This window comes from Chelon labrosus, assembly GCF_963514085.1.
Source record: "Chelon labrosus genome assembly, chromosome: 20".
NCBI lineage: Eukaryota > Metazoa > Chordata > Actinopteri > Mugiliformes > Mugilidae > Chelon > Chelon labrosus.
In genome coordinates this window covers 14,928,775-14,956,343 of record NC_140353.1, presented here as the reverse complement: position 1 = coordinate 14,956,343, position 27,569 = coordinate 14,928,775, and the positions used below count along the sequence as shown (strand labels likewise).

Sequence of the window (27,569 nt, the reverse complement as noted above, 5' to 3'; positions counted from 1 at the left end):
GTGTGTGTATATGTGTGTTCGGTTTTGTCTGTGTGTGTGTGATAGAAATGTGATCTTTGCCAGCATCTCCCACTAGGTCATATTTCACATGACGGTATGTGTGTGTCCTAAATAGGTCGTATCCCGCGGGCGGTTGCGTCCATGAACCAGCACATTCTGACCTCAGAGGATGTGGTGAGTTGTTGTCTGGACCTGGGAGCGCCCAGCATCTCTTTCAGGATCAACGGGCAGCCCGTCCAGGGCATGTTCGAAAATTTCAACGTAGACGGGCTCTTCTTCCCCGTTGTCAGCTTCTCGGCGGGAGTCAAGTGAGTGTTTATTTGTTTCCTCTGCGTGTCGTCTGAGATGACACCTTGAAATTCCTCCATGATAAATGAGCTACACGCATGAGCACAGACAGAAGAGACAGACAAGCCTCATGCCAAAATATATATACCGTATATATATATATATACATCAAGGGCCTGGGTTATTTTCCTCTCTGTTGCCATGGTGATGACAGATAGTGTGATGGACAGGACTTTAAAATGGAATTTCAAGCTCCAGCAGTTTTCCCCTGATTCCATGATTGACTCTGACTTTGAAGAGCACAGCAGCATTTTGCAGCTTTCACTTGAGTCACTTGACACCAAGTGGCTAGTCTGATTTTATTTGGGCATGTGAGCCATCAGAGAGAGAATTCATTTCTTACTGCCTGTAGAAAATTAGTTCTAAAAAAGTGTGGAGATTTGCATGTGAGTGAAGGAACATAAACATGTTGAAGAATGCCCTAAGTTTACTCATCTTGCTTCTTGCTCCATTTATCAATAAAAACACTGTGAGTGATATCCAATTTTGGTAAATTCTTTAAATTAATATTTTGATGCACAATTAGACCACGCCCCCAAGTGCAGGATGAATCATCATAATTGCTAAATAGTTTTCCATTAAATTATAATCCCAAAATATTACTAAGGATACCTACAAAACTATTTTTTATTATTATTTTTGTTATTTTACTGACATATAAGGGACCCATAATGCAAGACATATAAAAACAATTTTCTGGGGACTTTAATAGATATAAAGTATATTATCTTCTGAACAGTGTTTTTGCTCACAAAGCCTTGCTTGTAGCTTTTTTTCTCCTATGTTCTTCCTCTTTTCTCCTTCTCTCTCTCCCATATTTGCATTTTTGAGTTTTACGTTCATTGTTACCATTAACTCCCACGTGTGAGTGTGCAGACATTGTGCTTCCACATGATATCTCATTACAGTCATTGTAAGTCTGACTACTGAATAACAAGACTGCCCATGCCAATTTACTAGATCTTCAATATTAATATTCAGTGTTGTATATGGAAGGTTCCACCTTAAGAACACATTTGTGTGGGTGAGACGTCTCTGAGCTTGTGTGTGAAACTGACCCAGTGAACAGGGTGAACGTCTCCAAGGATTTAAATGTGCCAGAAAGTGACAGTCACACAACATCACTGCTCAATAATTGAGGGCTGTCAGAGCTGACTCGGTTGCGTCACTACTACTACTTCAGTAGCTATTTTAGGCGGTCTCAGGAGAGTCTCTTCACAGTGATGGCCCGAGACGTTTTTTTTTTTTTTTTTTCACTCTACTTGTCCCCGTTAGAGCAGGACTGATTGGAGCGGATTAAGGAGGATAAGATTGTTTGGGAAAAGCATTTATGTGTAGCTGCATGGTTGGATTTCTTTTCACTGGCTGCTTCTTTCATTAATAGCTGTCTTATTATTGCTGTGTGCTGATATTTATATTTGCACAGATATTTTTTGGCCCTATCATTTTTGGACCGTCAAACAGATCAATCAAATGAACAACATATTTTCTCATTAGGGTACGTTTCCTGTTGGGTGGCCGACACGGCGACTTTAAATTCCTCCCTCCATCGAGTTACGCTCCATGTTACGAGGCTTTGCTGCCCAAAGAGAAAATGAAGGTGGAGCCGGTGAAGGAGTACAAGAGAGATGTGGACGGAGTCCGAGATCTGCTGGGCACCACCCAGGTCCTGTCGCAGGCTTCCTTCATCCCCACACCTGTGGAAACCAGCCAGGTGAGCTCCCAGGAGGAGTATGGGACTGCAATTCATAAACGTCTTATTTTTGTACTCATTTACCTGAACGTTTCTTCAGATTGTCATGCCTGCTCATTTGGAGAAGGTTCGGGACAAGCTGGCTGAGAACATCCATGAACTGTGGGGTATGAATAAGATTGAGCTGGGCTGGTCGTACGGCAAGGTGAGAAACAGGAACATTGTTCCTTTGCTCGTATTTTCATTTTATCTGATCGTCACAGATTAAAAATATATATATGTAATCCATTCTTCACAAATACACAATTATTAAAAGTCAGCTTGAAATGCGTTAGTCGTATTAGAATTTCTTTAACCATCACAAAAGCCTGTACATCATCTTGCTTTCTCTTTTATAATTTGCTGTTCACACCAAAAAGAGGGTAAGTGGAAAAAGAACACTCATTTGACACGCTCAGTGCTTTTCATGTCACTCATTTAGATACTTCATTCCGGTTTGTTTGTAGGAAGTAGAGATCACTGTGTCTGTGTTTTACGAGTTACAAACTACTGTTTCACCCAAGGGCAGAACAGGATGTTTTGGCAATTTCAGCGTAGCAATAAACCAAGAGGAAAGTCTGTGTTTTAATTGTCTGGATTTCATTTTTTCCTCTTTTGAAAGAAAGGCAAATGAGGTGTCCAATTGATTCTTTAATGGCCGTCATCAAGGTTGCAACCCAAGGGTCGCTCCACCATGATAATTCAAAACACAGGATGTGCACAAACCTTTTCATAGTAGGCTATATACATAAGATCATATCTTTGTTCATTTTGCTATTAAAGGCATACATTTCGTCCATTTTTTGGAGATATGCTTGTATGCAAGAGCTGTATGAGGAGATTGACACAAATCCTATCTGCATGTTAACTTTGAAGCAAGAGCCTGTTAGCTTAGCATAACAACTGGAAAAAGCTAGCCTAGCTATTTATACAGTTAACTAAATCAAAAGATCTAATCGTCAAACGGAACTAAAGCCAGAAGATAGTTAGCTTAGCTTAGCATAAAGACCAGAAGCAGAGGGAGACAGCAACCCTGGCTCTGCTGAAAGTTCAACCAACGTAGCCCAAAGGAAACTAACCGTAAAGTGTTTGTGAGAGTTTTATGTATAACATATGCTAAGCTAACATATGCTAAGCTAAGCTAAACGTCTCCTGACCACACCTCCAGTGCTATATACTTTCTTGTCTAACTCTCAGAAAGACAGAGAACAAGTAATTGTCAGTTGCTTTCCTGGAAAGTATATAGTAGCAAACATCAATAATCCATCCATGCCTTTCTGGTTTATTGTACATTAGCCACAGCATAACGCCAAAGTAACCTGTTTGGTCTTAAAGGAACAAAACCAACCAATATGGAACACCGCACTTATGTCAAACAAACATGTGCTTCCCTCTGTTACTGAGACCTCCAGCTTTTATGCTCTGTTCAACAGAAATTATAATGAAGTGCAAAACTGTTTTAATAACCTAAAATACAGGCAATACGAGTATTGTCAGTCATTTAGCCCTGGTTGCCTATAAATACCCTTTTCCTTTGTTCGTCCAGTATAATTCTGTGAGAAGAAGAACTGTAAGAGAAGAGATTTCCTTTAGTTCTTGTGTTATTCACAGAAGACTATTCACACACACATACACAGCTGCATATCTGTACACAGCCCTGCATGTTTTCTTGGTGAATATCCGCCATTGCCATGCCGCCTCCTCTGAGCAGCATTGCCAAAGGGATTATTTGGCATAAAGTGCAGCCTCAAGAGACGCATTACACCTCTCCACTTGGTATTCTTGCCATGCACCTTTCTATCTCCCTCAAGAAAACATGCTCTCTTGTTCCTCTCCATAACATGTTCACTAGAGTAGACTGTCTTATCACTCCAACAACATGCCCGCCCCCTTGTTAGTTCACAGTAACATTGACTTACAAGGCTGTTTATTTCATTTGCATACAGTATATTAAGTAAACTCTCCCCACGTGTTGGGCATATGAATTGAGATATTGTTGAGCACTGATGAAGATGAACTAAAGCAGAAGACAGTTGATATGTTTTTTACTGTGACTGCTTTTGTTCTCACAGATAAGGGAAGACAATAAGCGGCAGCATCCATGCCTGGTGGATTTCTCCAAGCTGCCAGAAACAGAAAAGAACTACAATCTGCAGATGTCGACAGAAACTCTGAAGTATGTCAAGAATTATGGGCTGATTTTCTCCCTGGTTTATACATTTGTTTTTGAAAAGTAAAGTCAGTAAGAGTTCTTGTTGTTGCCATCTTGGCAGTGCATGACTCTTAGCTAATTCTAAAATGTGTTTTATAATATTTTAAAGCAGAGGTCTTCAACAGGGGGTCCGCGACCCCTAGGGGGTCCGCGGAGGTACTGCAGGGGGGTCGCGAAAATGTTTTGATTGATTAGACATTTTTTTATATTCACCTCCACAATTTTTTTTAAACACACATGAAGTTCTTTTTAAATGTTATACAGCTTGGGGATTATGGGGAAAAGAATCAAGGCTCTAACTATTATATAACATATATTTATGGGCGATTTCCTGATAGTAGTGATCATAAACGGCAACAGAGTCAACCATCTTGATGTAAATAAACGATCTATGCTGCTGTGCCATACTATAGGACCGGTTTAATATAAAACACAATTTTATACAATATATATATATAAGTAGGGGGTCCCCGCTCCATCTCTCCATCAGATTGGGGGTCCTTGGCCTGGAAAACGTTGAAGACCCCTGTTTTAAAGGATAAGTAATATAAAAAGTCCTAGTCCCCTACGGTTACCATGAATTTTTAACATTTTTTGACTTGCTTTTGAAGCCAGCCTCAAGTGGCCATTTGAAGAACTGCAGGTTTTTTTGTAATACTTGACTTGTTGGCGTGTTTAAAATATTGTGTGTTAGCAGTTGAGCATCACATACATAAATGGAGGTAGATACTTGTTCAGTCAATTAATTTCAAGGCTTAAACAATGACTCTGATTAATCTGGGCAAATATCTGACAAAGTAAACCCTTGGGAAGGTTATCTGTGCTCTTTAAGTTAGCAGTAGATCGTCCTACGCTCTGCATAACACTGGGTTGTGCCCATAACACTCATGACAAGTGGTTTGCATAAATTCTCTTTAAATGATAAAGGAGAACATGAAGTATCTGCTGTGATTAATCTTGAGCCGCTGCAGTGGAGGACACGTGCGGCTGACACTGATAGGTTTCTGAGTGACACCAGACTCTGTTTTACTGTCACGCTGTCCTCTCGCAAGGCGCAAATAAAATTTGTCAAAATACACTTCACACCCCTTCCACTCCTCTGGGTATTGTTTGTCCTTTCCGTAACAGATCAGGACACGCACAATTTCACTGCCTTATTTGAACACTTCCAGCCGCTCTGTTATTACCAGTGGATCTAGATGTAGTGTCAAATCAGAAATAATGTTGAAGCGCAGAGTCACACAGTGTAATGTCTCGCCCACAGGACCCTGCTGGCATTGGGCTGTCGTGTAGTCCAGGTGAATCCAAATGCTGAGGAATCGCTCAAAAAGATAAAACTCCCCAAGAAGTAAGTGGGTATGCTTATGGTAAACGTGCAAACAAACACAGTTATGGTATGTCTGTACCTTTGTCTGAACTGTAACAGCTGTATGAAACATAAAACTCTAGAATAAGACCAGAATGAAATGGTAAATCAGAGAACGGCTAAACCCAGTGAACAATCACCCAAACCTTTCCAGTAATATGAGAAAAAACAGCACTTACTGTCTGTGCTGCAAGAAAGGAGGCTATAAATTGTCGGAAGCCAGTCCTGGTGGATCTGCCTTTTATAACTGTACACCCATAACTGAGGGAAAATTACTCTTCTTCATTATGCTTCTTTTTTTTTTTCTGCAGCTACATGATGTCCAATGGTTATAAGCCATCTCCTCTGGACCTATCTGACATAAAGCTGATTCCAGGTCAGGAACTGCTGGTGGACAAGCTGGCGGAGAATGCGCACAATGTGTGGGCAAAGGACCGCATCAAACAGGGATGGACCTACGGCATTCAGCAGGTGGGCTCACACAGATTTTTCTATGTACGTGCACTGTGTTGGGACCAAAACCGACATTTATAAATAAAAAATGCTGCAAAAAAACAGCCTTGTTTTCTCAATATATAAAATGCCATGTTGCCTTCGGTTTCAATCTTTGTCCTTTTTTATCCGTTTCTACTTTTATGGTTCATTAATTTTCCTGACAAACCGTACCAGTGCACTTGTACTGTTTGTTTAGTCTGACATTTCCAAGCTATACGTCATTATTCATTACACAGAAAGATATTTGGCAGTAAAGGGCAACAAGCCACTGAACATATTGTACAGAGCACACTGCATACGGCATGTCCCTAATCGTCTGGAGGACAAAAAGTGCACATGCAGACAGCTGTAGAGGCAACTTTTGTGTATCATGATTTTGCCATTTCCAAGTTTCTTGTGTATTCTGGTCGCAAAGTACACCATGGCACCAACTGTGTGCTTTAATGCAACATGAGAACGACTCATTGAATCTGTTTCTATAAGACCAGTCTAAACAACCAACCTGCATAGACAGCTCAAGGTTTCAAATTAAGCTTAAGTAGCACTAATATGATATTCCCATGATTGCATCTTGTCCCCCAACGGGAGCAATGCTGGAAGAAATGACACAGAAAAAATAGTGGAAGTGATGAGCAGCAGTAGCCCAGTGGCAATAAATGGCTAATTAACTTCTCAGTTACTGGGATTGACAGCACAGTCGTAACAAACACCACAGCTGTACGGCTGAGCTAGCTCCCATGAGTCCCCCCACAGGTTTTCAGCACAAATTCTTTCTCTTTTTCTCCGTGCAGGATCTGAAGAGTAAGCGTAACCCTCGCCTGGTTCCCTATGCTCTGCTGGATGAGCGCACCAAGAAGTCAAACAGGGACAGCTTGCGGGAGGCTATTCGCACTCTCATTGGCTACAGATACAACATTGAGCCCTCAGACCAGGAAGGCGGTGAGTTTTGCCCGTGGAAGAGTGATTATCAAGAAGCGCAGAAGATCAAATTATACAGTCCATGATAAAATGCTCCACACAAAGGATAAGCAGAAAAACATTTTGTACTGACTTAATCTTCCGGTCCAGATAAGGAACTCTGCCTCCCACCCTCAGTCAGTTTATAGCAAAAGCGAGTAGGACTGTTAAATGTTTGCCTTTAACTGCACCTATGGAGCTTGGCAATGACTGTTTTGGTTTTTTGGAGGGGATTCTGAGGGTTTTAGGCACAGTCTCTGATCTGACACTGTTCCGTTCACCCTCTAGGACAAGTGGTTGAGCGGCTCAGCATTGATAAGATCCGCTTCTTCAGAGTAGAGAGGACGTACGCAGTGAAGACCGGAAAATGGTACTTTGAATTCGAGGCCGTTACAGGAGGAGACATGAGAGTGGGCTGGGCCAGACCCGCTTGCAAGCCAGATGTGGAGCTTGGCACAGATGACCTTGCCTTCGTCTTCGACGGGTACAGGGTAAGCCGCGAGCGAAACCGAAATCAGTCTAATTTTACTGTAGCCTACGTTCATGTGCTCTGTTTCTAAATGCCTGTCTGCGCTGTGCACAGGGTCACTGTCTGAACATGGGCAGCCGGTTGTTTGGGCGCTGCTGGCATGCTGGCGATGTGGTGGGCTGCATGATCAACATGGAGGATAAGTCCATGATCTTCACTCTTAATGGAGAGATCCTGATCACCACCAAGGGCTCTGAACTCTGCTTCACTGACTTTGAAACAGAGGATGGTGAGAAATAACATGTCTAAACGTGAATATGATGTTAGCGAGCTGTACAAACCGACAGTCGAGGTGATTGTAGAAAGAGTTGTTGGGTGTATGCCCTTGTAATCCTCCGCTCATCTTTTAATAAAGCTTTCTCATGCAGAGCAGGGAGCTTTAACCGAGAAAGACCACGCTGTGGATGGAAGTTAAAAATAAGTGGCTCCCTGTAACGAAATCACCCTTACTTAATGTGACACTTGTAAATTGCCTTTTTGAAAAAACTGGATTGATTATACCCCCATCTCCAATCATGTGTGTTCTTAGAGGTTTTATTCTCTTCTCCCTCCGCTTCCTCCTTTACTTCCTCTGGCTGTCCTTCAGGGTTTATTCCAGTGTGTAGTCTCAGCTTGTCTCAGGTGGGTCGTATGAACCTGGGGAAGGATGCCAGCACCTTCAAGTTCTACACCATGTGTGGCCTGCAGGAGGGATTTGAACCGTTTGCTGTCAACATGAACCGAGAGATCACCATGTGGTTCAGCAAGCGTCTGCCAACGTTTGTCAACGTGCCGAAGGACCACAACCACATCGCAGTAAGAACAAAAAACACTGTGAGACCTTTGCTGGTTAAAATTACAAAAATAGTCAGGTAACAGGTGACTGCTTGCAGGTAACAAGGATTGACGGCACCGTTGACAGCCCCCCGTGTCTTAAAGTCACCCATAAGACGTTTGGCACCCAGAACAGTAATGCCGACATGGTGTTCTGTCGCCTCAGCATGCCTGTAGAGTTCCACTCCTTCTTCAAGTCCAGCCCTGTAGTAGACATGAACGGAGTGCATGAGGACGATACTCTCAAAGTCAAACACAGGTACTGACCTTTCCCAGATCATGATTTCAAGTTGCAATGCAAAAAACTGGCAATCCTAACACGAAGTTGCTTGCTTGAGCTTCTTAAACAGCTCTCATCCAAAAGGCTTTTTTTTAACTCTAAACACATTGACTGGAGCTCTAGGTTTTTAACCTCGCATTGAGAGCGACTGAGTTTGTTTACAAGGTGGTTGACAACAGCAGTTGGGTTGCTATCCCTTCTGGCAATCAAGTGAGTTGTTAATAACAATTAACTGGACTTCAAGCTGTCTGTTTGGAGACTTGAATTTAACTTTTTTGGATTAGAGGTGAAACATCTTCAAGACACCCATATGTTTTGTTTTAAATACTTAGAAGTAATTGTGTTGCAGTTAGCCTTGTAAACTGCAAAGCCAATTAAAACTCAAACTGATGGTCCCCTATCGCCTGTGGTTTCTGTCAGATATCCACTGAGATCTGTGCGTCATAGTGATGAAAGTCGGCGAGTGGACTACGGCAGCATCACGACGGTACTTAAGAACCTTCTGTTCCCTGCTATTTTTTACCCTCGACTCGTTCAGTACATGACTCACCCTTCAATTATTTTTGTTACAGTACTACTATTCAGTGAGAGTCTTCGCAGGTCAGGACCCGGCGTGTGTGTGGGTCGGATGGGTTACCCCCGACTACCATTACTATAGCAACAACTACAACCTCAGCAAGAACCGAACGGTGACTGTCACCCTGGGTGACGAACGGGGGCGAGTCCACGAAAGGTGGGGCGCTCTATTTAGCCTTTACACATTAAAAAACTGTAACTGTTTCACCTCGTCGGCCGGTGCTGTGCCTTATAAATCCCTTGAATAAGCTTGTGTCTGCTTCCAAAGTGTGAGGAGGAGCAACTGCTACATGGTGTGGGGCGGTGATGTGACCAGCGCTGTCCACACCTCCAGTCGCACCAATGTGGACCTAGAGATTGGCTGCCCTATAGACCTGGCCACCGGCCTGGTGACATTCACTGTCAACGGCAAGGAGATATCAACATCCTACCAGGTGCTCAATACTTACACTGTACACACGGGAATAAACAAGGCAGAATCCATGCTATGTAGTGCAAATTACACCGATCAGGCATAACATTATGGCCACCTTCCTAATAGTGTGCCTCCAAAACAGTTGGGACTCAACAGAGAATGGACACGGGCCTTCTGAGGGTGTCCTGTGGTATTTGGCAACAGAATGTTGTTAGTGGGGGCCTTTGGGTCCTATGGGTTGGGAGAGGGGGGTCAGCATAATGTTTTGGCTGATTGGTGTACATTGTGTATAGAAAAGCAAATACACAATGTTGTGAATATCCATGTTCTTCATTAGCATAGGGATTTAATATAAGACTAATGTGCAGACGACCAGTTTACCATCTACTCATTCATTTCTCATTCGTCGTTTCACAATCACCACCAGTTTGGCTGCCCATCAGCAGTTTAGTCCTCTAACTTTGGGAATGTCTAATTTCATACCTCTGGATATTTTACTAACACAGCAGTGACGTCTGTATTGGCGACTTTTGGACTTAAGAATTCGCTTGCTCAGATCTACTTTGAGAACCAAATCTTAAAGAACCTTTCAAAGTGTATAATCTTCTTATGTTCTCCCTCACGGAAATTCTGCGAGGCTTCATCCGGCGCTGACTCATCCCGCCAGCCGACGCTCTCGAATGATCACGCATACCCGCCCGCTCGCTCGCTCACACACACACACACACACGCAGACAAACACGCGCGCACGCTAAGTACATAGTGGAGTTTTCGTGATGCATCATTAAGCAGCTTTCCTCAAGTCATGCTCTCTTGCTCCTCTTCAAGCTTTTGATGTGCACTTCCCGTTTGGAGCTTTTAATAACTTTCTGCTCTTTTCTCTCGTGCAGGTGGAACCAAACACAAAGCTCTTCCCTGCTGTGTTTGTGCGACCAACCAGCCCTAACCTCTTCCAGTTTGAACTGGCTAAAATAAAGGTATATCTCTGTGGTTTTGTTTCCATCGCTGTAACCTCACTGTGGTACAGTTAGACGTCAGCAATACCAGAAATTAAGAAGGAAGGAAGAGCTTTTTATGGCTCACAGGTGTCTCATTTTCATTTTCAGCTACTCCTTCAATAACTTAATTCTACTTCCGTGGATAATATTAGTCAACTCAATTAAAATAATTTTGATTTGAGATTGCAGCTTAAGATGATTTACATGAACACTTAACATGGGCAAAGTCTGCCCACCAGAGAGTGTCGAGTCTTACCGGAAATATAACAGAAGAAGTTTTTTTTTCAGAACATTCTTGAAAACATCAAATTCATTCAAGAGAAAAAAGAGGTGGTCAAGATGGACACACATGCTTTCAATATTGCTGCCCGTATCTACTCCTGCTTTGTACATCTTTTCCGTCACAGGTTTTTTTTTTGCTGCTAACACGTTTCTGTCCCTCCAGGAAACTTGTCTGTTGAGAATCTTTCTTTTTATTGGGCTATTATTCCAATTATTAGCTGAACGCTCGTGCCAATGTAGACGCAGCAAAAGTATTCAGAGATACAACCTTCGCAAAAGAGGAAGCCCAGCTGCAGCGTGCACCGTACATGAGTTCTTTGTTCGGAAGAGAAAAAAGAAAAAAGTGTGACTCTGCAAGAAACGTGGCACTGACACAAAGAAAAACAACACATGACACATTCACAAACTGATTGTCACTGTCATCTCTGGGGAAATTACTGCATCATTTTCTTTGTGCAGTTCACAGTGAGTCTTTTTTTATAACAAAAAAAAAAAAGAAGGCAAGAGTGGCACATTTTCCACTCTTATAAGCGCCTGTTTGGCACACAAAAAGTAATATTTCTTAAATCCCTGAATCTCTCCTCATTTCTTTGTCCTCTCCAGAATGCCATGCCGCTGTCATCAGCCATCTTCAAGAGTGAACACAAGAACCCGGTGCCCCAGTGTCCACCCCGGCTGGATGTCCAGACCATTAACGCGGTGCTGTGGAGCCGCATGCCCAACACTTTCCTCAAGGTTGAGACAGCCAGAGTGAATGACAGGCACGGCTGGGTGGTTCAGTGTGTGGAGCCGCTGCAAATGCTGGCTGTACACATACCCGAGGAGAACAGGTACGACCCACGGCTTAGTGTGTTTAATTGATTTTAAAGCACACTGATTCAAATCTTAGAATTCAATCTGTACAGGAAGTTAGAATCCTGAACAAACGTACTTTGATCAGAGCCAGGCTAACTGTCTAGCCACTCTGCCTGTCATTTATGCTTAGCTGAGTAAATTTTCTGCTTGCTGTAGCTTTATTTTCAGCTAACAGACACAAGAGTGGTGTCAGTTTTATGATTCAACTGTTGGTAATGAGGAGACTCCTTGAAATATCAGCACACACTGCACTAAATTAATGAGTTGGTTAGTTGATCCACAGGAAACATTGGCAGTTGTTCAGCTATTATCTCAGCTCAAAAAAAAGATTTGCTGATTCCTTCAATTTTATTTTATTTCATTGTAAATTAAAAACCTTTTGAGGTTTCATGCTGCCGGGCAGTCAAAACTAGACTGAAGTTATCCCCTTAGACAGAGGAAAATTATCATGATTGTTTTTATGGGGATTTATGTAACAATGTCAAATTATTAACTGGTCTACAGGAGCTCTAACCACGCACATCTAATCACAAACAAGATACCAGAGTGAATGTAATGCAAAGTCATGCACAGTCGGGAAAGGAGTAATGAAATCCTATGCAAAATACAAATACAGTAATTTAAAAATACTCCATTACAACTGCATGACAAATCCAGTGAGTATTAGAAGCCGAATGTACTTTATGTATTAAAGTAAAACTGCTGGTTCGGTCCTGTTGTATTTGACATACTGAAGAATTGGTGTAATAACTTATACAGTATTTACGGGAAGAGGAGATAAATCTGAGGAGGTGGGAAATGAGTAATGATAGAAAAGAAGTGACATGTTTTATTCTTTTTATTCTTTGTTTACATATACTTATCAGCCACAACATTAAAACCACTGGCATTAGGCATAAATAACATTGACCGTCTTCTGAGAATACAATGTTCTGCTGGGCAACGTTTGGACCTGGTATTCATGTGGATGTTTCTTAGACATGTACCACCCACCTAGACCAGACCAGGCACCCCCACCCCACAGCAATGACACTCCTTCATGCACCCCTTGTATACATGGTCTCCAAATTTATTAGATCCTAAACTGATCAAGTATCTGTGGGATGCACTGGAAAAAGTCTGATCCACAGAGGCCCCCACTAACAACACTCTGTTGCCAGACACCACAGGACACCCTCAGAAGGCCCATGTCCACAGTAAACAACTGTTTTGGAGGCACAAGGGAGACCTACACAATATTAGGTGGTCATAATGTTATGCCTGATCGGTATTTGGTCATTAGAACATTTATTAAAAAGAAACCATGTTAGAAAAAAAACTCATTATTTCATAAAGCTGTTCATAATTCATTGATATCTCAAACGTTACAACATCAGAGGCTAAAAACGCCGGAAACCACTTGTTTAATCGTTAACAATGTGTTCTGTTTTAAAGCTTGTTAGATTATCCACTGTGTAAATGTAATTAGTAACTAAAGCTGCCAGCATATGCAGTGGATTAGAAAGTACAATATTTCCTTCTGAAACGTAGTTTTAAGCAGCACAAATTGAAAAACTCAAGTGTCTATCGTGCTTATTTTACTAACCTGTGCTTCAGATAATGGTCTGGCCTCTTGACTAAAACTTACCATGTGTTTGGCAGGTGTGTTGACATCATGGAGCTGTCAGAGCAGGAGGACATGAGAAAGTTCCACTACCACACCCTGAAGCTCTACTGTGCCCTCTGCGCTCTGGGAAACACCCGTGTGGCCCATGCCCTCTGCAGCCACCTGGACCAGTCGCAGCTCTTGTACACCATCGACAACCAGTACCTGTCCGGCATGCTGCGCGAGGGCTTCTACAACGTCCTGATCAGCATCCACCTTGAGACGGCCAAGGAGGCACGGCTCATGATGAAGGACGAGTTCATCATCCCGGTCACAGCCGAGACGCGCTCCATCCGCCTCTTCTCGGATGCTTCTAAAAGGCACCTCCCGCCAGGTGTGGGGCTCAGCACCTCCCTAAAGCCGCGCCTCAACTTTGCTCCGCCCTGTTTCATCAACACCAAACGGGACCACCTGTATAGTCCCCAGATCCCCTTGGATTCACTGAAGGAGAAAGCGATTTTAATGTTGACGGAGGCCGTTCAAGGCGGTGGGCACCACATCCGAGATCCTGTGGGTGGAGGCGTGGAGTACCAGTTTGTGCCGATCTTGAAGCTCATTAGCACCTTGCTGACCATGGGTGTTTTAGTTAGTGAGGATGTTCATAAGATTTTACTGCTCATTGATCCGAATGTGTTCAGAGAGACTCAAGAGCAGGGAACCACAGGGGTCATGGACAAAGAAGGACTAACAGGGACGGAGGACAAGGCCGTGGAAGCTGGAGAAGAGGAGGCAGCCAAGGATGCTAAACAACCAATCAAAGGACTCCTGGAGAAGAGGCTGCCAGAGCCTGTCAAACGACAGGTAATAATGAAAACACACAGCAGATTTACCATCTTAGCATTAAACATTAATGTAAAACACAGAAGATAAATCACCTAAATATGTAAAATCAATGAGGTCTTCATCTACGAACCAATTCACTGCTAAAGACTAACAGCTGAGCTCTCAATCACATGCTCCATAACTGTTATGCCGTAATAGGCCCATTCAGAGATCAGTCAAACATGAAATGGCTCTGTCTCGAATTGAACAAATGATCCCTTGGGTAAAAATGTCTCTCTTAATAAGTGAAGCCATAAGGTGTTTGCGTGCTTTTCCCGCTCGCGACAGCTGCGTCGAGGCACGCGGCGGTGACGCAACAGGGCCCGTGTTTGTGCAAATGTCTCTCTCCTCCCCTCGTCTGCTCTCCAGATGTGCGAGCTGCTTCACTACTTCTGCGACTGCGAGCTGAAGCACCGCATCGAGGCCATCGTGTCCTTCTCCGACAGCTTCGTCTCCAAGCTGCAGTACAACCAGAAGTTCCGCTACAACGAGCTGATGCTGGCCCTCAACATGTCTGCTGCAGTGACGGCGAAGAAGACCAAAGAGTTCAGATCACCTCCACAAGAGCAGGTGTTTTTTTTTTTTGGTACTATATTCACCACATTTAAACAAGAACAAACTTTTACAGTAAACCATATTTTCTACAATGGGGGCATGAAGAGAAATATCTTTTTCATAAAAAAATAATTTGGTCAATTTATTTCTGCAGTTGGCTGCTAATAAATTCACTCGGCCTGCTTAGGGTATGCTTAATGACGAGTGTAACTTTGAAGTATTATTTCCAAATGTCTCTCACGTATGCAAAAACCATGCCTAATGCCAAGCCCTGAAAAACACATCCCAGAATTCAGTCAGTAACGGCTGCAAAACTGGAAAGGTCAAAACGAGACAACCTTGGGCTCTGTGGACCTCCTGGAAGAATTTAGGAGTCTTCAGGTTTCCATCAGGACGTCAGAGCAAGCTTATAAGAAAAAATGCCCTTTTTGCTTACAGCCAATCAAAACAGTAAATGACGTCTTTATATGAGTGAGCCAGTAAACACTATTAATGAATGTGTTCTTAAAATACACAAGTGTAACTTCCTGATTTGATGCAAAATAACTGACGCATCCATCCTTCTTTTTGAGGCACACCTTCACAGAAGTACAATTGTTTTTTGTTTTTGGCTGTACTTTTCTCTTTCCTTGTCCCTCCTGGGACACCAACGAAATAAATCAGCAGTGTATTGTGTAATTTTCTGCACCAAATTTATGCAAACTTGTCCCGAACTCAAAAGAAATTGTGCATTTATTATTGATTGATTCCTTGGATTAGCATTTATCCGAGCCAGGGTAGCCAAATGGGACAATCCATATCAATGATGAGAGCAGAATTTGTCCCACCCTGGCAGCTGCAATGCAGCTAACTGGAAACAGAGAAAAATGTCAGTCAAAGAAAAAAAATAAATAGAAAATACTAATAATAATATGATATGAGTTGTGTGGGTGTGCATGGCCTTTCATTTTAATGGAATATCCCTTTTGGCTATCTGTATCTGCTCAGAAACATAAACCATTTTCTTTTAATTGAAAACAACCTCATATTATTTCACTCAGTATTCATATTACTTCATATATGTGACATATAATGTTGTTGGTTTGGTGCACATGAAGGCTTACCGTGGCAAAAAATTCTATGATGGGATATAATGCAGCTTATTACCACTACAATACTGCTACTAGATACTAGAGCAGGGGTGTCAAACTCATTTTAGTTTGGGGGCCACATAGATGAACAAGTAAATGAGGAGAATGTTTACATTTAATAAACTTTCCTTCAAAAAGAAAAAAATTTAATTTCTTAAGAAAAAACAAGTGCGATTTGGACACATTGCTGTTTGCTGTTTAGTTCTAGTTCTCAGTGTTGTGTTGTGTCCACTTCTCTTACCAAACAAGTGGGTAAATTAGGGATGGCAGTTATTTTCATTGAAAAACTGCAGATTTCTACACCTGTGTACTAGAGGGCATGTCACGCCACTTTTCGTCTACGTAGCGTTTTAACATTTTGCACCTCTGTTCATGCCATTCTGAAAACTAACGTCTGCTGATCACAGTGACTCATGGCTCATGTGACGCAAAGGTGCAAAGCGGTCGCCAAAGCAAAGCCGCAGTCTCGCTGCTTCAAATGACGCATGTAACTGCGTAATAAACATGTGCATTCGTCCACAAACATCGACAATTTCCTTCCGGACTCTTAGATTCCATTTTGGGCTTTTGTAACATTTTGCCTTTGTGGCCCAGAGAGGCTCTGAGCAGCTCTGGAAAGCTCTCCTCTTTGTGTGTGTATGAGAAGAGAGTGCGTGTTGAGCAAAGCTTCCAGGCAAATTCCTCCCTCTTGGTCTGTGATGCTGTTGCTCCGCAGAGAGGTCACACTCAGCTGCGCAAGCACACACACACATACAGCGCATCCCTTTGAGGTCACAGCTGGAGACAGAGTTCAGCACTTCACAGCTTCTTTAATGACTTGTCACTGTGTCCTTCGGCCTGTGAGTGTAGAGGGAGAATTAGCCACTTAGGCTGTTTTTTCTCCCTCTATCTGAATCCTACAAAGAGATTACACCATGTTCAGATTGCTTTTGAAACCAAAGGAGGGAGGTCAGGGGTCACATTTAATTAAAGAAAAGGGGGAGTTTATTAATAGATTTATGGTTTTTACTTTATACATGCGTCTGATTTGACATTTTTTTGTATTTCAGATCAACATGCTGCTGACCTTCAGTATGGGCGAGGACTGTCCGTGTCCTACAGACATCCAGGAGGAACTCTACGATTTCCACAACCAGCTCCAGCTCCACTGCGGTGAGATGCAGACCAAACAAAAACTTTACGAGCTGCATTATTGCCATTACAAACAACACATTGTTGTGTATTTTATCACTATGCAATAATCTTATATTGCCGTGACTGGTTTTAAGATTTCCCTGTGACCCTTCACAGGACAGGCGGTTACAGAAGATGGTTTTAGGATTTACAACGGACATTTTACGGCGGTGACAAGAATGATAGATGTCGAAAACTCAGAAAGCATCCATTGATATCTCCTGCTATTTTGTGTCAGCAGAATGTCTGCTTTTCTCTTCTCCGCGTTCCTCTTTGTCTCTCGGCGGTGGATTCAGAGTTTGGCGGCTGTACGATTGCTCTGACACCTCGCTGTTTTTGCTAAATAATTGAATTGCCCAACCCGCCGTGGAACCGCTGATCTGATGGCAGCCGAAGCCGTGCCGCATAGCGCCAGCCTGTCATGGCCACGCTCCACGCGGAGAACAATAAAATATAATTTTGGGGAGAAACGGGGAGATGGATGCAGTAAAAAATCAAATGCATCGTACACGTCAGAGGCTTGACGCATGAAACGCTCTGTGGATACAGTGTTTTGTCTGTTTGTGCTGTGCAGGAATCCCCATGGAGGAGGACGAAGACGAGCAAAGTACATCCATTAAAGGTCGCCTCCTAATGCTGGTGAACAAGATCAAAGGCCAGTCTCACAAAGCGGAAGAGCCCACGGAGAAGGAGCAAGCTGCACCATGTGAGAAAGTCACTGCTTTTTTTTTTTGTTGTGGCAATACTGATACTGTAGCAGAACACTAATATCTGATTGGCCCGATAATGTGGATTAAAAACTGAGCTAGTTTTCTAGTCAGAAAGCATTAAACCAATTATTGCACTGTAACCATAGCAACATAAAGAAACACCAACATGCTGGTGCGTCTTTAGAAATGGCACATTTAGTTTTTACCCCACAGGTTTGGTTGCCATCGCTTTCCCTTTAAAGGCACAAGCGCTGAACTCACATGTCGTCCGCTACACTCTGCTCCTTCATGCGCTCGTTCACCTCTTTTTGTATGAGCTCTCCGTCTCTGTTCCCGGCTCAGAGGGGGAGGACGAGGAGGGGGAGGAAATTAACGGGAGGCGCTCCTGTATTGCAGCTCTAGCACCCTCAGCCTTGCCTCTATTTGTCTGCCGGTGTCATGTGGACTGTGTCACCGGGTAGCAGTCATTTCCATTTCAATTTCTTTTCAATTTCATTATGGTAATACGGAGCCCGGTGGATGAGAGCCTCCGGAGTGAAGAGCATCCTCTGTCAGCCGCTCCACGGAGACGGGAGAGGAGGAAAAAAAAAAAAAAACAACATTTGCGATAAAGCCGAATCCTTCACCTGATTAAACCCGTAGACACGTACACGCTCGCACGGGAGAAACTACGCAAGGATGAGCACACGCAGTAACACGGTACACAGTCACAAAAACCGTTTCAATCACAGTTCTCAATCACTGAGGTACCACAGCGGTATAAATGCAGTTCACTTCTATCTAATTTTCTGTCTCAAGTACCTCTGTGGTTAAGGGACCGCCAATCAAGTGACTGATTGCAAATTATTACTTATTTGGTGAAAAATACCAGCTACCTTGTCTTGTTGGCCTTCAGTGTGATAGCAAGTGTGTTATTATAATTGCTGCTCACAGTTGGATATAGTGAACTTATTTATTGGCATACGTCTTCATTTATGGCAGCAGTTCTTGTCTTATATACAACCGTCCCTAATGATTTTGCTCTGGCAGCAAAGCAAGACACATGTATCTGTCTAGATGGAGACTTATCTGATGTGAAATACGGCTTTTTAATACTCCTGAGAACATTCTGACGACCTGTTGGACGTATTGCCACAAGAAGTGGCCAAATTGCACTCGGGTACGTTTGGACTGAAATGTGTGGCGCTGACAGCAGACTCTGAAAGGCAATCTGTCCACAGGGATTTGGTGCGACCCTGACAGGCCAGCGTATGAGGCCTGCAAGGAGAGAGGCAGGGTGAAAATAAAGGAGTCTGTATTTTCCCCTCACACCCCTCGCGCTAATGCTTCGGGTCATGCTGGTGGTGGTCTCTGTGAAGGCTGATGGATGAGACGACTAGTTTTCAGTGGCAGCCTCGGCGCAGGAGCGTCACATCTGCCGCTGCTGACGTCTCGGCGCTGTGGCTATGCTAGATTCGTAGCGGGCATTTGCCGTTTTAAGCGCGTTAGCATGCTAACCTGTGCTAATTAGCGCTGTACGCAGAGTGAAGCTGAGGATGATGCAGATATTTCATCGTGAGCCAAAGTATTATTCAAATCATGATGGTGCCATGTGGAGTTTTTGGGCACTATGGTTTTGATACATGTTACAGTATTACAGTAATTAAATGAGATGTGAAATGAGCTGCTGGTGACCCTGAGGTGTATTGTTAGACTAATTAAGGTTCATCCTTTAGGACCCCTAAATATCTGTACCCAATTTCATGACAATCCGTCCAATGTTTATTGAGTTAGTTCAGTCTGGTTATATGACATTTGTTGGTATTTCTTTAAAAAATAGGGGGATGTGGAGGCAGTAGGATGATGAGTGAAGAAGAAATAATCTAATAAATTCTGTGCTGTGACTCCAACTATAACTTCTCTTCCTACTAGAGACCTTGAAGACACAGACGGCGCCGTTGCCTCGGCCGTTATTTCATACGGATGAAGTAAGAGGAGCCCAAGAAGTCGTTTTCCTCCTCTGATGAATGGTTTATCCAGCAGACGCATTTAATGCTCAGACATGACGACTTGCCTTAAGAAATGTGCGTGTGTGTGTAAAACAGAGAGCACGGGTGCCGTGTGTGAACTCCATAAGTGATGTTGGCTTCCGTCAGTGTAACTCTAGACCGGCCAGGATTTGTTTGTTTGAGGTGTAGTGAGGGGAAAGTGCCGGAAGGGTGTATTCAGCGGCGGAACAGATGGATATGGAATGAGCGAGCGTGTTTGATGGTGTGACAGAGTGAGAGTCAGGTGTTGTGAAGCATGTTGGCTCAGAGGAAGAAATGTCACTTCTCATTTTGCAGCGAGCCGGTTCACCTGCCCGTCCCCTGACACCCGCGTACCTCTGGGCATCAGGATCTGTTACCGCCGACATTCTGCCGGCTCCATCGCAACCAAATACGGAAACACACCCTTGCATAGATTGACAGCCGGGTGTCAGATAGTCTTTGGAAAACCAACAGATCCAATCAACCAAACAGACGCAAGGGCCTTAAAAAAGCAATCCTCTAATTGCAATACTTTTAAGGAAATCAATTGGGTGTAAAAGACCCCCATCTTTTATGGTTCGGAATTGTTTAATTGATGCCTCTCTGTCTCCTTTGTGTATACATACAGCAAGAACCAACATACACCCCCACCCCCACACCCTATTGAGCCACTTTTAATGAAGCCTTAAGGGTAACCCACATACGAGCTGCTCAAACAAATATCTCCTTTAAACCACAAAAGAAAGAACCAGTAATATCTTACCTTGTTCGCTTGCTTATACTTTACATAATCAGGCTTTGTTTCTGTCTTTCCATGAATAAGAATCCAAACGGTGTTTTCTTTTGCATGGAACAGAATATTTTTTGAAAGGGACCCCTGATTACTTCTGCTTTTAAAAGCGGGGCCCCGTAGACATGCGGCCAACGCACACGTGCAGCTCTTCTCGCTAAATGAACCCAAGTGAAAGACTGTAAAGCAGCAGTCTGTCTGTCTGTTTTTTTGTTGTTTTGTATTCAGGGTCTTATGTGCATCACTGAGCCAGCTCTCTCTCTTTTCAAGTCTCTTGGTGTGAGCTCAGTTAATGAAAGGAAGGTAACGGTATATTTTTCCTTTAAAAAGTGATTTCCAGTAAGTGTAAGTAGACAATACAGCGAGCACTTCACTGCCAAACCAGGCCTCTGCCATCTGAAAGGCAGCTCTCCTGTTATTGTTTATTATGAATAAATCCTGAATGGTTTTAACCAGTTTTCCTCTTAAAAACTAATAATTCTGTTACCACACAGCTAAAGTATATTTTGTGTATTATAACCCGAATTGTACATTTGTGGTTGCAATGTACTTTTGATGGTTTCTGAAAACAGTTTTGTGTAGGAGGTTGCATAAGATAATATTACCTACAGCAGGCAGGGTTAAAGCTGCACTACTCAATATTTACATATTAAAATATTAAAAATGAAATGCTTGTTTGTTATATGATGATGAATCCACAGAGAATTTAATCACATTAAACAAGGATATCTCTATTCACTGACCCTTGAAGGCCCCTTCACTGAAGAAATGTACTTACATTTATTAATGTTCAAGCATTGACTTCTATTACTTAATATATAATGTCCAAAGTTATTTCACTTTTTTAAAAAATTAGTTCAAAGACATTGACAAAGTTGCATGAACACATTATGTCAAGTTTAACTGTTTACCCTTTAATAAAAGGAAACTCGTCTTTACTCATCTTTCTTTCCAGCCAATCTGAAAGAGCTCATCTCTCAGACCATGGTGAGCTGGGCCCAGGAGTGTCACATCCAGGACCCGGAGCTTGTTCGCAAGATGTTCAGCCTGCTGAGGAGACAGTATGACAGCATCGGGGAGCTGCTCCGGGCCATGAGGAAGACGTACACCATCAGCGCTGTCTCGGTCCAGGACACCATCAACCTCCTGGCCTCCCTCGGTCAGATCAGATCTCTGCTGTCTGTTCGTATGGGGAAGGAGGAGGAGAAGCTCATGATTGATGGACTGGGGTAGGTTGCTAGATTTGTGGCCTGTGATTCTCCACTATCTTCCTTTTAAGGCCAGAAGATACATAGGCTCTGGAAATCTGAAATCTTTCTTTTTGTTTTTATACTCTTCAGTGACATCATGAACAACAAGGTTTTCTACCAGCACCCGAACCTAATGAGAATACTGGGCATGCACGAGACGGTCATGGAAGTCATGGTCAATGTGCTCGGAGGAGACAAGTCCCAGGTTTATTAACTTCCTCCTCAGTATTCATCTCCACTTCGTCCAGCTGTTAAGGAGGCACTCACAGAGTTCACAGCACCACCTCACTAACGGAGAGATTTTACCGTTTCAGTCTAGAAGTCTGCTGTTTGAAATGTGCTCGCTAGGAGGAGTGAGGATTAATGAAGATGTGGTCCTGACAAAGGCAGAGTCTAGAGGGCCAGAAAGGGCAGAATGCGGCTGACTGGCCGGCAGAGTATGAAGATGTCAGACCTTTTTACACATTAATTAGAAGACATGCGGGTGAATTTACAATATCAAGCCTGAGGGAAGTCAGTACAGTAAAACAACAAACTCTCCAAAACCACTTATTATCAAATTACTGCTTTTTGAGTGACAGTTTGTCAGCAGTACCTAGACATGAAGAATGTCTATTATACCACCGATCAGGCATAATATTATGACCACTGACAGGAGAAGTAAATAACATTGACCATCTTGTGACAATTCAGTGTTCTGCTGGGAAAATTTCAGTCCACTGTTCATAATAACAGAAGACTGCAGCTTGAGAAATATTTCAAGTCTGAAACATGGTGTCTAAGTTTTTATTAAAATATTAAGATATTTGACCCTACTTAGTCTGCATGTGCCATCCCACAGGAAATTGCCTTCCCCAAGATGGTGGCCAGCTGTTGCCGCTTCTTGTGCTACTTCTGTCGGATCAGCCGCCAGAACCAGAAAGCCATGTTCGACCACCTCAGCTACCTGCTGGAGAATAGTAGTGTGGGCCTAGGTGGGTACAGCTCTGTTTTTTATAATCTTGTTTCGATATTATGTGTGTGTCGGTGCGTGAATGTTGTATTTAGGTAGTCAAAATCTACAAAAGTATAGGACTAAGATATCATACATGTGAAACCAGCTCCAGGATGAATGAATGGAAACATGAATTACAAAATAATGACAGAATTCTCCTTAATATAGATGGCTTGTAATCACCCTTCGGTGTTCAGTGGTCTTGTTCTGCACCTTTGAGCTCACCTGTATTAGCTTCACTCCTTAGAGCACTTGTGTGTGAGAGAATGTGTCCCCAGAATGCACATATCTGCACCCACTCATGGAAACATACGCAAATTGATATATTGCTCATATAACGGGTGACAGCCAGATATGTAGCCGTATAAACAAAATAAAGTCTAAGAATAAAAAGTTAAATGAAACCGTACAAGCTATAACCACAGTGATTTTATACACAGTACCTGATGAACTGATAAACCGTGTGCAACCTAATATGACGTGTCCAGTGAAATTTCATAGGAACCCTGACACCATTATAAATCAGGTATTAGCAGCTGGTGACATTTTAAAAAGAGGAAATACCACCCCCTGCTGTTTTTTCATCAACTTGTTGAAATGTGCACACTATCACAGGGTAGCTGTCTAAACTATAGAAGTGGCTATAAGTGTCTCTGTATGTGCTTTGCGTTGCAGCTTCGCCGGCTATGAGGGGCTCCACTCCTCTAGATGTGGCTGCTTCCTCAGTGATGGACAACAATGGCCTGGCCCTGGCACTGGAAGAACCTGATCTGGACAAGGTACGATTTATTTTGTTGCAGGTTTATGCTTGCTTCACAACTGTTTATTAAGAAGTAAACCCGCGTTTGTTTGGGGCTACATGTGGTTTTATTTATGTAATGTTTGTGTAGGTGGTTACCTACCTGGCTGGCTGTGGTCTCCAGAGTTGTCCGATGCTTCTGGCTAAAGGTTATCCAGACATCGGCTGGAACCCCATCGAGGGAGAGCGTTACCTCTCTTTCTTGCGGTTTGCTGTCTTTGTCAATGGTATGGATGCAGTTACTTTCTCACTATCTCTTTTTCGTTATTCTTTTTTCTGTATTTTTATCTTAATGTGCCTCGAAAGCCAGGAATGGTTTGTAAGAACTTCAATCAGTACCTTTGGGCAGACAATCGGGAGTCTAATAGGAGAAATAGTGGATATACTGTATGTATGAGCTGTGTTTTATTGCTGACATTATTTATGTATTTCCGTGCGTGTGTACACATTTAATTTTTGGGTTCCAGGAGAGAGTGTGGAGGAGAACTCCAGCGTCGTCGTCAAACTGCTTATCCGTCGTCCAGAGTGTTTCGGACCTGCCCTGAGGGGAGAGGGCGGGAACGGCCTGCTGGCTGCCATGAAGGAAGCCATTAAGATCTCTGAGACGCCTGCCTTGGACCTGCCGGGCTCTGTCCAGGGATTCAGCTCTGATGTGTAAGCCGTGAAAATCAAGCAAATCCCATAGAATCAATGCTGAGGACTTAGCTGCTTATCCCCCTTGACCTGCATGTTTGCTCTAATGCCTTTTAAAAGATGTTCCCCCTCCTTATTGTACCTCATCTCTTCACTCTTTCCCCTGTCAGGTCTGCCGACGGTGATGACGAGGAGGAGGTGGTCCACATGGGCAATGCCATCATGTCATTCTACTCTGCGCTCATTGACCTGTTGGGACGTTGCGCCCCTGAGATGCATGTATGTTATGGCTGTGATTTATTTATTTTTTTCTTGAAATCTTCTCTTTGTTTCTTTAAAGGGGAACTACTGTTTTTCACAACCTGGACCTTATTTCTGGCATAAAATACGATCTTTTACTCACCCATATAACCTTTGTGTAATTTGTAGTCGTTTGGGAGATATTTCGATCTGCGTATATCCATATAGTTGGAGTGACTGGGGCACCGAAACGCAGCCTCTAAATAACGCATTATCTGTTGCGAAACTCGTTAATTTCACTAATATTTTGTTATCGTACGCTAGTGCTATTCCCCATTGAGTCCGGAGTTAGCTGTTATCATCATCCGGGGTCTGTAGATTGACCTACAGACCACGGATGATGTGTTCTGACCTGGATGATGTCATCTCTGAGCGCTGCACGCACCCGTTTACCTGTTTGCCGCTGATTTTTTGCAACATGGCTGAATATTTTTCTGATTCTGAGGTTGTGGACGAACCATAGCAGTAGCAAATTACAGGTAAACAGGCCGAACCAAAGCAGTAGCAAATTACAGGTAAACAAGCCGACCGTCACGGCACTCAGAAATGACATCATCCAGGTCAGAAGACATCTGTAGGTCAACTCAGGACTCAACGGGGAATAGCACTAGCGTACAAATATTTGTGAAATGAACGAGTTTCACGGCAGATAATGCGTTATTTAGAGGCTGCGTTTCGGTGCCCCAGTCACTCCCACTATATGGATATACGCAGATCTAAATATCTCCCAAACGACTACAAATTACACAAAAGTTATATGGGTGAGTAAACAATCGTATTTTATGCCAGAAATAAGGTCCAGGGTGTAAATAACAGTAGTTCCCCCTTAATTCTTCTACTTTTCCTCTTTTCAGCTAATCAACAAGGGGAAAGGTGAAGCTCTCCGTATCCGAGCCATCCTGCGCTCCCTCGTGCCCACTGAGGACCTTGTGGGAATTATCAGCATACCACTCAAAATACCCATCATCAACAAAGGTACGAGTCAGGATGCGTGCTCTAGTGACGCATTTACACCTCCATCAGAGAACATTTGCACGCTACAGCGGGATGTCTAGCGCACGTGTAGGTCCAGTTGTTACGAAACTCAGCACATTCGATTCAAAGCGGAAAGTTATTGATTACAATTCACTGCTCATGCCTTTTTAATCAGCGCAACGCTTTACTGCACACTCCCATAACTCTGAGTAAGCCAGATCATTTCTATAGCGAGCTGTCTTGCGCTATTGATTGATCTGCATAAGCATGGTAAGGCTCGCCCCTTAAATTTGCTGCTGTGAGCACCGCCACATGAGCTTTGTCAGCAGGCCAAGAGTGAAGACGGCGAGCCGGGGCTCCGGCACCAGAAAACCGCTGCGTGCTGCCTAAAGAATACACATGACTCTCCTAATTGGAAAAGACTTGCTATTATATACTGTACACTGTTCTCTTGGTGTTTCACTACACCACACCTATGCAGATCAGGCTGTTTAAAAGGTTGTGCCTTCATTTGTTCGTCTCAATCTCCCTCAGATGGGTCGGTGACAGAGCCAGACATGTCCGCCACCTTCTGTCCGGACCACAAGGCCCCCATGGTGCTGTTTTTGGACAGGGTGTATGGTATCGAAGACCAAAGCTTTCTGCTTCACCTGCTTGAAGTGGGCTTCCTCCCTGACCTGAGGGCAGCTACTACTCTGGACACGGTAGGCAGAGCTGCCAACAACATGGGAGAGACGTAATGAATAGTCAGCCGCTGTACCATGAACTCCATCGAGGGGTTTCTGGATCAATAATATCGGGCAACCTTTTATACTAATGAGGAGCTCCTTATTAAGCCTCGGTCTTAATTTAGTTTGATTTGATTAATGTAGTTGTTCTTTACTAAAATGTATCAACAAAAAGTAAATGAATGATCCTTGGAGAAAAAAAGCGGGCCCGCTCAGACCTGTACAGTGCAGACCTTTTGATTAAATGAATCTATCGTCACATAATTTGCTAAAATAAGTTGTTCTCGGCAAATGGACTGCACTGTACTTAGGTGCTTTCCAGTGCAAATGTGTGAGTTTGAGTTCTAGTGATTTCCTAGACAATACAGAGAGCTCTTAGCAACGTGTTGGACGTCTATGATGCATTTGCTTCTCTGGCAGTCCCTGAGGCCGCTGTCTGTTCTGGTCAGTCTAAAAATATCACTTTACCTCCGGCTATCATGTCTGAGATCAGGCAAACACACAGTCCTGTTTTCGCTGAGAGATGTCTGGGATCCACTTGTAGTAGCTCAAGTGGAGCTAACTTAATAACCTGATTTAATAACTTTGCCAACATTAGCCACTATAGCTATGGGTCGTATCACTGCAAGCGAGGCTGGCAACAAAACCGCTAGCAACTCTTGTAGTTTTACTTTAAATAATAATAATAATAAATATTTGCACAACTGTCACATGGTGAGCGACATTTGATCGTTTCTCTCTGCAGGAGGGTTTGTGTACCACAGAGACCGCCCTGGCTATGAACCGCTACATTGGCTCAGCCATGCTGCCCCTCCTCACCCGCTGCGCCCCTCTCTTTGCCGGCACCGAGCACTACGCCACCCTCATCGACTCCACCCTTCACACCATCTACCGCCTCTCCAAGGGCCGTTCGCTGACCAAGGCCCAGAGAGACGCCATAGAGGAGTGCTTGCTGTCCGTCTGCAAGTGAGGAGCATACGAATCTCTATATTTGTGATAACACAGCAAACATTTATCCACATCACACCTGGCAGGAACAGAGAACATCAACAGCATATTCTATCAGCATTCTTGGAAAGTTCTGCTATGATTCAGAGCTTGCTTCCCTCAATAATCTTTTAAGACAGCGTGACAAAATCTGTCAGAGTCTGAAGATGTTTGAAGGCAACCCCAAGCAGCAGCTCTCTTATCTTTCCCT

At 43.3% G+C, this 27,569-nt stretch overlaps 1 protein-coding gene across 1 annotated transcript in view; it reads left to right on the top strand.

Annotated features, from left to right (window-relative positions):
- The window catches only part of LOC311505387 (ryanodine receptor 3), a gene marked incomplete at its 5' end in the record, with an annotated part of 106,637 nt that overhangs the window by 44,416 nt on the left and 34,652 nt on the right, over nucleotides 1-27,569 (top strand). The window contains 29 exon segments of the mRNA XM_084568935.1: nucleotides 116-308; nucleotides 1,846-2,062; nucleotides 2,142-2,246; nucleotides 4,153-4,256; nucleotides 5,557-5,640; nucleotides 5,970-6,129; nucleotides 6,945-7,092; nucleotides 7,399-7,601; nucleotides 7,694-7,868; nucleotides 8,226-8,434; nucleotides 8,512-8,700; nucleotides 9,305-9,465; nucleotides 9,577-9,742; nucleotides 10,614-10,700; nucleotides 11,607-11,833; nucleotides 13,500-14,304; nucleotides 14,695-14,895; nucleotides 17,060-17,162; nucleotides 17,758-17,889; nucleotides 21,648-21,921; nucleotides 22,033-22,147; nucleotides 22,787-22,916; nucleotides 23,612-23,715; nucleotides 23,827-23,962; nucleotides 24,203-24,389; nucleotides 24,539-24,647; nucleotides 25,523-25,643; nucleotides 26,178-26,347; nucleotides 27,117-27,337. Of these exon segments, the coding sequence (XP_084425061.1) occupies nucleotides 116-308; nucleotides 1,846-2,062; nucleotides 2,142-2,246; nucleotides 4,153-4,256; nucleotides 5,557-5,640; nucleotides 5,970-6,129; nucleotides 6,945-7,092; nucleotides 7,399-7,601; nucleotides 7,694-7,868; nucleotides 8,226-8,434; nucleotides 8,512-8,700; nucleotides 9,305-9,465; nucleotides 9,577-9,742; nucleotides 10,614-10,700; nucleotides 11,607-11,833; nucleotides 13,500-14,304; nucleotides 14,695-14,895; nucleotides 17,060-17,162; nucleotides 17,758-17,889; nucleotides 21,648-21,921; nucleotides 22,033-22,147; nucleotides 22,787-22,916; nucleotides 23,612-23,715; nucleotides 23,827-23,962; nucleotides 24,203-24,389; nucleotides 24,539-24,647; nucleotides 25,523-25,643; nucleotides 26,178-26,347; nucleotides 27,117-27,337 (5,236 nt within the window).